The sequence below is a fragment of the Patella vulgata genome, chromosome 3, assembly GCF_932274485.2.
Source record: "Patella vulgata chromosome 3, xgPatVulg1.2, whole genome shotgun sequence".
Classification (NCBI taxonomy): Eukaryota; Metazoa; Mollusca; class Gastropoda; family Patellidae; genus Patella; species Patella vulgata.
In genome coordinates, this window is record NC_065881.2 from 5,262,974 (window position 1) to 5,275,657 (window position 12,684).

A 12,684-nucleotide genomic window follows, 5' to 3' on the forward strand; every position below is an offset into this window, starting at 1 on the left:
GGTTCGTCCCCCCCCCCCCCCCCAACACTTTTTTTTATGAAAAATCCACGCCCTTGCCCATTGCTTAGTTTCCCGAGGAACCAAACTATTTATCAATACAATGTTTATGAATTTGGTACTGCTGTTGAACGATAGGTTGCACGTCAAACATCCAATCCAATATTTTGCATTGATAGATACAACCTGTATAGTTTGCGAGACAGACATCCATTTTTTTACATTGAGAGGTCATCGGGCTAATTAACGAATAGATCATTCACATCCTCACTCTTGCTCGTGGAAGAAAACCGGGGTACCCGAGTAAACAGACAAGGTTGAAAAGGCGCCCCTATCTACAAGCCACGTACGCTGACACCAGGGATCAAAACCACGACCGCAAACCATAGGTGACAGGCCAGATAAAGCAAGAAGCGAGATACTCTGGACCACTAGGCCATACAGCTGTATGGTTTGCAAGTCAAACATACATTCCATTCATTTTTTATATTGAGTGGTCAGCGGGCAAATTAACGAACACCCTCGCGCTCGTGATGAGCTAGGAAATAAAACATGCACGATGCCATATTTGAAAATGACCTTCCAAGTATAATGACACCCCTTTAATAATCTCTATTATTGGTGAATGAAATGATAGGAAATAAAACATGCACGATGCCATATTTGAAAATGACCTTCCAAGTATAATGACACCCCTTTAATAATCTCTATTATTGGTGAATGAAATGATACTTTTCTACTCTGTATTCGTCTATAAATAATTCTAAACTACTAAACTGGCCTATAAATAATTCTAAACTCTTAATTGGGAAGAAACGTTTCCAGCTTGGATTGGTAACTTCTAATTTGTAATGGTCGCTGCATCATGTTGAGGTAATGGATGAAGCGTTCCTCGGATCTATTTTTCCATGATCAATCCAAGGGGCTAGTTAATATGGTTTCAATATTCCGGTTCATGACCTAAAAACTAATGAGACATAACTTTGGTCAAAATAGGAAATAATCTTTATCCAGATATACTTCAAACAACTTTATTTATTTTTCTATTACTACAAAAAAATATATTTGCAGAAGGAAAAAAGTTAATTAACCCGTACCGATGTTTTCCCTCTCAGTACCTGTAGCGATATAGCGAATATTCACTGCTGATCAAAATAAATGATTGTATGCTGCCTTTTGTCTGCTGGGTTAATGTATGCTGGCTTGATACAGTCTTATTGGCTGCCGGGTGTCTGGTCTGTTAGTTTGTGTTCGGTGAAAACCGGTTAGGTCTATTTGACAAGACCAAACGCATAATTTCCTCGAGGACACGAGATGTAAACAGGGTTAACGTTATCCCTAACCCAATACCTAGATCTACGCCTTACACTAACCCTAACTCACAATCCTCGGCAATAATCACGTGCCCTAGCCCTGTTTACATCTCGTGACCTTATCATGGGAAAATATGCGTTTGGCCTTATCAAATAGATCTAACCGTGGGGAAAACCCTGTATTTTCTATTTTCACTTTCGTTTTCTTGTATGGCGATTTTAAGGTTTAGCTTTTAGCACCAGCTGTTTTCACGTTCGTTCCTTGCATTGAAGATTAATGGTAGCTAGTGGTTAATGTTTTAGAACAGGTAAGCGGTAGACGTTCTTGGAGTCGCGGAGGCTCAGTGAGTAAGACGCTGAGTCGCTAAGGGAGGTTGGATGGCCGAATGGTTAGCACGTCCGTGCTGTATCATAAGGCCTGTCATTGAGTCAACTTGTGTGGTTTCGAATCCCCGGTTGGACGTGACAAGGAGTAGGGTCGCCTGTCCAACATTCGTGGGATTTCTCCGGGTCCTCCGGCTTCCTCCCGCAGTTAAAGACCCCTACTCGCAAGCGAATTATTGAAATAAAATTGAACCATGTGTTAGTCCCGAAATGACCTAGTTTGTGTTGAGTGGACGTAAACCCCATTTCTCTCTCTATCTCTCTCTCTCTCTGACTCGCTAACCTGACATTCTCATATTTGCTCCCGGTTTTAGCCGAGACAGTTCCACGTGATTATCCAAATCAGTGGTGCAGGAAAGAGGGTGTGGTACACATTGCTGTACACGTAAAAGAACCATTGACAGTTGGGATTCAGTTATAGGAAAGAGAAAGAGAAATGGGGTTTAACGTCCCCTCGACACAAATTAGGTCATTTCGGGACTAACAAACGGTTCAATGTTATTTCAATAATTTGCTTGTGAGTAGGGTTCTTTAGCACTGGGAGGAAACTGGAGAACCCGGAGAAAACCCCCAAGGTCGGATTCATTTATAGGAGAAGGCAAAATTTACCTCATAGCACACTGCATGGCGTATGCCTGTCTTCTTTAGCCCAGTAGGAGCAGAACAGTAGGAGTGAAAGCCTATTTTATTATAGACTTTTGGCAAGCGTAAATTCCTGGTCCGTATCGCGTATCCGTATCGACTTTCGTAACACTTTGGTCCTTACGACAGCATTGGGTCTTTGAAAAATTGTTGCTTCACTCTTTCTATAGAGGCAAATCCCACGCACTAATAAAAACGGATCACATGTTTATATGTAAATAAAACCATTGATATGTGAGTAAAATCCTAACCATTGTCAAAATATCCATCAAATTCGATCTGTTTATTGACCTATGGTTGGTAGACCAAATAACATAATGTCTTCTCCCTTAGTCTTGCGAAATAAAGAGGTTTATTCCATATTTGGGCAATCTAAGACATGCAGATGGAAATTAACGTCAAGGTCAATCTAAGAAGTGCAGAAATTAGGGGGTTTTAAAGGAGGATGTTGAGCGAGAGCGGTCAGAGCTCACCCAGGTATTCCGAGCAGCTATTATTATTTATTGAGCACGGGGAACCTTCGAAGCCAATCCAGCTTAACAATAAAGTTGTAGGAACCATTTAACCTGTAGTGTTATATATGACGATCATGAAGAAAACAAACACAAGGAAGTCCGATAGTACTACACTTTGCGTGTGACGTCATCAATGTGTGTGTATTTCTCATACGTGATACGGCAGCACGTATCGAACAGCTTTCATACGGAAAAGGTCCGCATTACATCGTCGTCTTTTAACTGTCTTTTTTGCTACTTCTACACGCTGAAATCTTGTGCCATAGTATTTTTATGAATCTATGTGTATTGTAGAACACGGAGGTCTATATTTGATGTGCTTTTAACCATGATAAAGACTGGACTTTAATTATTAGTTGGTTTTTTTTCGGAATTTTAATGTTTTCCTGTCTGTCTGTCTACATGCTTGATGATCTACGCGCTAAATTTAGGAAGGTGGGACCTTGCAAATCTGTAAATGAGATGATTCTATGGTAAAGGGGTATAGTCTTTCTGAAATGAAACATATAGTGAAACCAAACATTGTTGTCGAGTCGAAGTCGAAGATTTTTAATAAGATTCGACATTAATTTGTTTTTAATAACTCAGCGACTGTCGAGCGACTTGACTCCCTCCAATATTTTGTAGGCGAGGCACTTGACTAGTACTGATGGTGGTCTTGGTAGATAACTGCCATCATGCTGTAATAGAACTAAGCTCAGCTCAGCTGAGCTACACATACGTACGTGGTGCGAAAATCTGCCAGAACTCTAAAAGTATACATTGACGCAACGTATCACGCGACGATACGGATACATGATACTGATGGGGAAAATTCCCTATGCCAAAAGTTTCTATTTTTCTAATTACAGAACGCAAGCCGTACAAGTTTATAATGGAAGACTTCGACCGTGGGATCACCTGCAGCATCTGTTTGTCCAATTTCAGAAAACCCAAAATCATCGACTGTCACCATACCTATTGTGAGACATGCCTGGATGATTATATAAACAAATTTGCCGTGGACGATAATTTTGATTGTGCACTGTGTAGGCGAACCATCGCAGTACCTCGAAACGGTGCCAAGGATTTTCCGGTTAATTTTTATGTTGAAGACCAGGAAATAGCAAATAAAAAGGAAGAATTTTGTGTTGAACATGGCAACCAAATACTGGATGGTTACTGCTCGGATTGTCAACTTGTTGTTTGTCGTAAGTGTAAGGAGACAGATCACCAAACCCACGATTGTCAGAGTCTACAAGGTATCCGACAAACTTTCGTTCTCGAATTAAAAACACTGAAACAGGAACTGGCAGATAAGATTCCTCAATTTCAGTCCTACTCAGATTTTTTCAGAACAAGAATATCGCAGAAAAAGAAATCTACTGAACGACTCTGCACCGAAGTTGACAAACAAGTGAATAGAATTTGCCAAACAACCCACAAACAAGGTGACGAAATGAAAGACATTCTGAAGAAAACCCTAGCTGAAGAACTGATGACCCTGGATGCCATGCTTGTTGAAGCTAAAAGAAATTTGTTTTCTATTAAATCATTACACACTATGACATCACAGATTTTGAAAGAAGCCTCAACAGTGGAAATGATCAACAGCATGGATATCATTCGAATGGAAAAGGAAGACGTATGTCCGAGAGATGTGAAGACGTCAGAGGTACCCATTTTACCAGTTCCCGAGTTCCATCCTGGCGACTTTAGCACTGAAAGTTTATCCCGATTGATTGGTCTTTTAAATGTTGCATTTCAAAACAATTTTAATATTCACGAGATCGGGGAAATATGGACAAACAACCCGGGCTATAACTTGGGCAAATTATCTTGGTCCGTGGGTGTCGTTGCTAGATCGGAAAGATTGAGCATAAGCTTGGATATGGTCAATAAAGAAATAAAATCCTGCAATTGTCAATTCACATTGAAACTCATCAACAGAGACGATGATGAACGTTCTCTCATTGAGCGCGGAGATAAAACATTTACATCTCATTACGATATGAGTTATTATGAATGGGAGTCTGTTATTGACATGGATGAGATTTCTGACCCCGACATAGGTTTTATAGATGATGAGGGTAACTTTATTATTCATGCTGATCTTCATATTTCTCATATTGTATTGTTAAAAGATTTATAAAGCCCGGTTGGAGCTGACTTGCCGTAACGCTCTATTTTATTCTTCCATTATATTGACAAATTTAGAAGAGCCGGCTTTACGTTCACACGAGACCAACTACCGTATTTAGGTATTAACATGGTGCCTTTTTATTTAGGTACCAACATACCCTCTTTTTTATCGTCGACTTATTTTATTTCGAGACTAACATATGGTTTAATAGTATTTCAACAATCCGCTTGTGCGTAGGGGTCTTTAGATGGGGGTCCGGAGAAAATCCACGAGGTTGGACAGGCGATCCTTCTTGTTACGTACATGTGTGGGATTGAAACCAGGCCACATGACTCCATGACAGATCTGAAATGAAATGAAATGGGGTTTAACGTCCTACCGACTCCATGACAGACCTTATGATCTAAAGTGCACACATTAGGCAATTGTTAACAAGTTGATTAAATGTTTTTACGCTAAAATTATCTTTATTATTATGGTCCTGTCATTGATGTTTATTTTCAAGTTGCAGACAGACCACCATTAAATTTCACCATCTCGGTATCCACAAATTGTAGTTCGTCTATTTATAGCATTTCTCTTTCTGTCTCCTTTCTGCCCTTTTACGTGCCCATTTTTGTTGATTTGTTGGTCTAGAATGGACGACAAGGGTTTCAATTAACATTTTATGCCTGGTTGTGGTAAATATTTATGATTTTTTGGCAGAAGGATAACGGGGTTATCAGGTTGGCTACAGTGATATGCACGCAACTAGTTACATGTTTTAGTATAACCATTTGTTCCTCTGTCTGTAGTGAAAGGCATTCAGCCCAACCAAAATTTGGGGAAAAGTTGGATGTGGGCAAAGAGGCCAGAATTAACATTGAAGTCAATGGGGAAATTAATGGTGGTCTGCCTCCAGTTAAGTGCTTTTTCTAACTAGAGTTGCTTCCCTTAGTATAGCTCTACTGGAAAAGCACGTATAACCGATTCCAAGTAATCCAAATACTACATCTAATATATACTACAAAAATTGTTAAAAGCAGTAACAGGGCACATTTTCTTCCTTTGACGTTCTTATCCCCGGAACAACTTACGATTTCTTTAGGAATATTTGTATAGTACTGGGAAAACCCCTACGTACTAATATTACAAATTTATATACCCCCCATCCCACACCCTGTAAATATACAAGATTAAATATGTATATTTTGCACTTTTTAATTTAAGGGAATTTTATACCCTCTAATATTTTATTACAATTATTGTACTTTATTTTTTCTTTATGTGTTCATATAGTTTAGTATAATTATCAAACAAGACGAATAAATAATTTCATGCGCGATACACACCTGGAATCACAGAAATATTTTCGATGGCTTACCAACTAGGAGGTCCCTCTATAGTTCATCGTAAGTCGCAAGCATTGATAACCTGTTAATATTGATAAACTCTTACTATTGATAACCTGTTTATATTGTTAACTTGTTTATATTGATAACCTGTTTATATTGATAACCTGATAATATTGATAACCTGTTTATATTGATAACCTGTTTGTATTGATAACCTGTTTATATTGATAACCTGTTTATATTGATAACCTTATTTTTATTGATAAAATATTTATATTGATAACCTGTTTATATTGATAACCTGCTTGTATTAATAACCTGCTTGTATTAATAACCTGTTTATATTGATAACTTGTTTTTATTGATAACCTGTTTATATTGATAACCTGTTTATATTACACCTTCGACACCCCGTACCAAGCTCCATGTAAGGAACCGGATATTACTTATTCTATAGTCAATATGCCCCTGAAACTGCTTGCCATTTTAAACCTGTTTTACTGTTACAAGTCGAAATATTCTTCTGGGGGAGGGAGCGAAGCAAATTTGGGGCGTAATTTGCTTTAAATATTGCTTAAATTATATTGCCCATGTAAAAATCATAATTTGTGTCTTCGGTGCTGCCCTCAAAGCATTCCTAAAAAAAACAATGTTTGTCATTTTCTAGACTATAAAAAGTAGACAACTTGGCTCCGTTGCTAAAAAATAAATCCAACTCATTCACATCCTCGCTCTTGCCTGTGGGAAGAAACCGGGGTACCCGAGTAAACACACAAGGTTGAAAAGTCGCCCCTATCTACAAGCCACGTAGGCTGACACCAGGGATCAAAACAACGACTGCAAGCCAGAGGTGACAGGCCAGATAAAGCAAGAAGCGAGATACTCTGGACCACTAGGCCATACAGCTGTATGGTTTGCAAGTCAAACATGCATTCCATTTTTTGCATTGGGAGACAGAGAGAGAGAGAGAGAGAAATGGGGTTTAACGTCCACTCGACACAAATTAGGTCATTTCGGGACTAACATATTGTTTAATTTTATTTCAATAATTCGCTTGTGCGTAGGGGTCTTTAGCAGTGGGGGGAAACCGGAGGACCCGGAGAAAACCCACGAGGTTGGACAGGCGACCCTACTCCTTGTCACGTACAACCGGAGATTCGAAACCACGCCAGACGACTCAATGACAGACTTTATGATACAGCGCGCGCACGCTAACCATTCAGCCATCCAACCCCCTTTTTACATTGAGAGGTCAGCGAGTCAATTAACGAACAGATCATTCACATCCTCGCTCTCTTGATGAGCTAGGAAATAAAACATGCACGATGCAATATTTTGAAAATGACCTTCCAGGTATTATGACTTTTGTTTAATAATGTCTAGTCTTGATGAATGAAATGATACGTTTATACCCTGTATTCGTCTATAAATAATTCTAAACTCCTAAACTGGCCTACAATTAATTCTAAACTGGGGTTCAACGGCCACGCGACACAAACCAGGTCATTACGTGACTAACATATGATTCAATTTTATTTCAATAATTCGCTTGCGCGTAGTGGTCTTTAGCTTTGGGAGGAAACCGGAGGACCCAAAGAAAACCCACTCCTTGTCACGTACAACCGGGGAATTGAAACCACGCCAGTTGACTCCATGACAGACTTTATGATACAACGCGCACGCGCTAACCATTCGGCCATCCAAACAACCCCCAATGTGTTGATCCTCTGGTGCTTAACAATTTAAAATATCGTGCAATAGCATTAATAATTCAAACTTATTCAAATTCAAATCATCCCACCGAGAATTTAATTTACCCAGTTGCATAATAATAGAAACTCGCACTTAATCTCAAATTTCAGACCAAGAAATGAAATGAAATGAAATGGGGTTTAATGTCCTACTGTTCTGCTCCTAAACTGGGCTAATGAAGACAGGCATACGCCATACAGTGTCCTATGAGGAAAATTTTGCCCGGGCAGCGGCACTATCGCCTACTCTTATATCGAATTCCAACTGCCATGGGTTTTTTTTACGTGCATTCCAATGTATACACTGGACCTCGGTTTTTCTTCTCATCCGAAGGACCAGACAGCTGTCCTTGTCAGGCCCTCCGTTCTGCACCACTGACAAGGGGAAATTCCAGATGAACTTTCTCGGTCAATGCAGGGGTCGAACACCCGACCTCAAGGCTAGCGAGCCAGCGTCTTAACCACCTAGCCACCGTGGCTCCTTCAGGCCATAAAACGTAGATAATTGGTAAATGCCATCTTAAACTACCAATTATGAGAAGGTACAGAGTGTCTGGAGCAGAAACAATAATAAAATATGTTATAGAAGACTTTTATAATATCCATATTAAATTTAATATGTTAACAACTTGCCCCATGTGGTTCTCAAATATGTTACTGTGTAAAGACTGTACATAACACATAGGCCCTATAGACCGCATACACGTGCTATTAGGTTATTTTACTCTAGAACACCTATAGACCCTATAGTAGACTGGATACACTTGCTATTAGGTTATTTTACTCTAGAACACCTATAGACCATGTAGACTGGATACACTTGCTATTAGGTTATTTTACTCTAGAACACCTATAGGCCCTATAGACTGGATACACTTGCTATTAGGTTATTTTACTCTAGAACACCTATAGGCCATGTAGACTGGATACACTTGCTATTAGGTTATTTTACTCTAGAACACCTATAGACTGGATACACGTGCTATTAGGTTATTTTACTCTAGACTCATATAATGCTTGTGAGACTGACATCAAAGTCGTCATTCGCCTCTGTATGCAAATAGGTGATGCATGTAAAAGATTCTATAGCAATTAGAATTTAAAACAGGAGTAACGCTGCCCGGCTGAAATACTTTCCTTTGCATTCACATGTAGCCATAGATGTTAGTCTCAAAATGGTATCTTGTGTTAAATTGTGCTTTTTTTATTACCTTCCCTAGACTCAGTATTTTACTTTTATTGTTGTTGTTTCAACACGTTTTTTTTTCAGTGTATCTTATTTTATAATGGCGTATCCCCTTTCCTCTTACAGTATAGAACACCCACTCAGTCCCAGGGGTCGAAGACTATATCTATATTTTTGAGAGCAACGAAAACGACGAAATCCATTTAAAACCTATGTTTTCATAATTATTGTTCTTCAGGCGAAAGTTAAAATCATTTTCCGCAAGTAATAAATGGTCTTTTCAGTTTGGATCGGAACTTTAATGTGTTTATTTGAATGTACAAATGTACACGGGAACTAATGAGCACCCAACTCTTGTATAACATATGACGACCGGGCTTGTAAAATCAGAAACATTGATGCTCATCCTGAAACATGCTGTTGAAACGCGGAATATATATATATATTTTTTGCACCAAGTCATGCTTACTGCTTCAGGCTTATAGATAAAGAATCGGTTGGATGGTTTGAATATTTTGTATATTGATTTTCTATTGTTTCTATTATCCTGAAACATTGTGTTGAAACGCAGAGTAAATCTATTACAAGTCGTGCTTTATAGCTTACTATTTTAGGTATTTATGTAATCAATGGCGTAGGTAATGAAAGAACATGCCAAATTGATCACACTGGTTATATCATTTAATTGGTCGTTAGTGTCTGAGTAAATATATATTATGTAATGATTATACTAATTAACCTAACAAGTCATGCATACTGGTGGGGTGGGTTAACGTGTGCGCTTCAGTCATGGTGTCTGTCGTTGAGTCAAGTAGAGTGGTTTCAATTTTCCACTTGTACGTGACAAGTAGTAGGGTCGCCTGTCCAACCTTGTGGGTTTTCTCTGGGTCCTCCGGTTTCCTCCAACTCCTAAAGACCCCTACGCGTAAAATGTTCAACATTATACAATGTACATTTATACAATACACATTCATTTATTGAAACAAATATGTAAGCTGAAATTATTAGCGCAGAAGAGTTGTGTGGATATCTTTATACCTTTGAGAAATAAGCTTTTATAACTACAATGTTTAAACAATTATTTATAACAATGAATATAGTAATAACATATTATCAGGTATAATATACAATGCAAATCGTTCTACGCACGAATGCGCTACCCGAAAAATTTAGTGAAAACAGATTTGTTGATCTTTTTTAACCATTAGTAGTGATCCCAAATTCAACACATGTGCCAATTCGAATGTAACGAGAATAACTATTAAACTGTAAATTAAATAATAATACACATCGTGCCGTATTCTACTTGAGACAACCGTTGTAAAATGGTTCCTGGAGTTTTACTTCCACTGGGAATGGGTACAAATAGTTTGACGAATCAAACCTTGCCCCAGAGCATTTAAATGGGTACAAATAGTTTGACGAATCAAACCTTGCCATTGAGCATTTAAATGTATATTTACATATGAAGGTATTTATGTATCGATCTGTCTAGCCCATCTTCGGCGTCTTTTGCAAACTACGAGAACAAATAGTTCCCCAATTCGAGAATATTAATAAATAATTAATCATTTATTCAGGATGTAGTGATGATTTAACGGATACTAATGACTTTTTTAAAACAAACTTACCAGAAATTTATATATTTAAAGATACATTATGGGAGATTCGGTAACGAGTTGGCAGTTCTCACTATAATAGTTAAAAACTATATAAGGTAGAAGGCAATTTGGTGAAAATTTCATTCAAATTGATCCACTATGAACCGAGAACTAAGCGACTGAAATTCCCATAAGCCTCGGTCATCATTACTAAAGTCAGTACGATAAACAGCATAGTCTCGATTATCCATTTAATCGTTTAATGAGAAGGAAAGTTATGCAGTAAATCGGCTTACAATCCACTAAAGATCGCAGGCTAGCGCAGCCATCTAGAGTTGATTATGGCCTGGATAGGTTAATTAATGTCTAATTAATAATTTAGATAACATTTCAGGCCTAAAGAAAGACCTGAAATAGGCACATTTAGCTCTTGCATAATGCATGTTTAATGAATTCACGCTCTACTGACCTCGATTCCAGTTACTGACGCAGATCAAAGATAACTGGCGGTTTCACCATTTACACGGGCAGCAATTGGAATCCAACTTGGGTATTTTATATGCACATTACATCCTAACAACTAAATGACGTTCCTTGCAAGACATCCGCCCTGCACAGACAAGGGACCTCCAGATCTGCGGATTACTCACTGAGCCATAGCGCCCTCTCCCCATATAGGCTAAAGAGGGCGCGCTCTTAGAAATGTCAACTTTCTCTTTTCTGGACGACAGTCATTTTTTTTTCATTATGAGCGACATTAGGACTGTTTGGAGAATAGTGGAATCTCAGTTGTCATGGCTACCGGTGTTACGACAGTAAACAAAGTCTGGTTTATCCATTTTGTAATTAAAACTTTAACCGCCACGGGACGAAAACATTTTATATTTAATTTTTTTTTTAGCATATTTCAAACAGTAATTGTTTATATATAAGCTTCAGATGTGTGTTACAGTATTCCTTAATTACCAGTAAAAATTAATATTACAGCAATCCAGTATCAATAGTTCTTTCAAATAAACATTCCTTGCATGACGACTTAAAATCCATAGTATATGAATCTCGAACTTTAATAGTGCGTAGAATCTGTGTTCTTTACAATCGGATATTAAGACGCTAACTGATAACATGGTGGTATTGAGGTTTTACTAGCAGGTAATATTACACTATGCAATCTATATATAATAATAATAATAATATATAAAATGAAATGAAATGGGGTTTAACGTCCTACTGTTCTGCTCCTATGCTGGGCTAATGAAGACGGGCATATGCCATACAGTATGCTATGAGGGAAATTTTGCCCAGGCAGCAGCACTATCGCGTACTCTTGATCGAATTGCAACTGCCAAGGGATCTTTTACATGCATTCTAATGTATACACGGGACCACGGTTTTCCGTATCATCCGAAGGACTAGACAGCTGTCCTTGTCAGGCCCTCCGTCGGAAATGGGAGTCAATGGGACAGAATCTCGCGATCTGCCTGTCAATTTCGCCTGTTTTCTGAGAGTTTACAGAACATTTGTACACTGTCGCCTCACGACCCACGAACTAATGGTACTAACTGGGTGGTTCACTATAACCACAAATATGATAGTGTTAAAGATACGTTCACAGAAAAGTATTTATCGTGTGGTAATTTCATACAAAAGTATGTAAAATTTGGTATATATGAAACGTATAGACACCTAACTTACTAGAAAAATACTGGATTACCCGAAAAAGGCCCATGGTACAAGCACTAGGCAAAATTGTCATGGTTGTTATTTCTTGATCAAATGGTTAGGCGGTTTTGGGAACATTGAGGGATGTCAACATACAAAAAACTCTGCAATTAAACG

The 12,684-nt window shown here is 38.4% G+C and overlaps 1 protein-coding gene across 1 annotated transcript; it reads left to right on the forward strand.

Moving 5' to 3' along the window:
• The first annotated feature begins 1,371 nt into the window (after positions 1-1,371).
• Positions 1,372-6,789, forward strand: LOC126814828 (tripartite motif-containing protein 2). The gene is made up of 2 exons (XM_050540212.2): positions 1,372-1,618; positions 3,703-6,789. Exon 2 carries the CDS (start codon positions 3,726-3,728, stop codon positions 4,980-4,982), a length of 1,257 nt encoding a protein of 418 aa, XP_050396169.1. The 5' UTR covers positions 1,372-1,618; positions 3,703-3,725; the 3' UTR covers positions 4,983-6,789.
• The last annotated feature ends 5,895 nt before the right edge of the window (positions 6,790-12,684 follow it).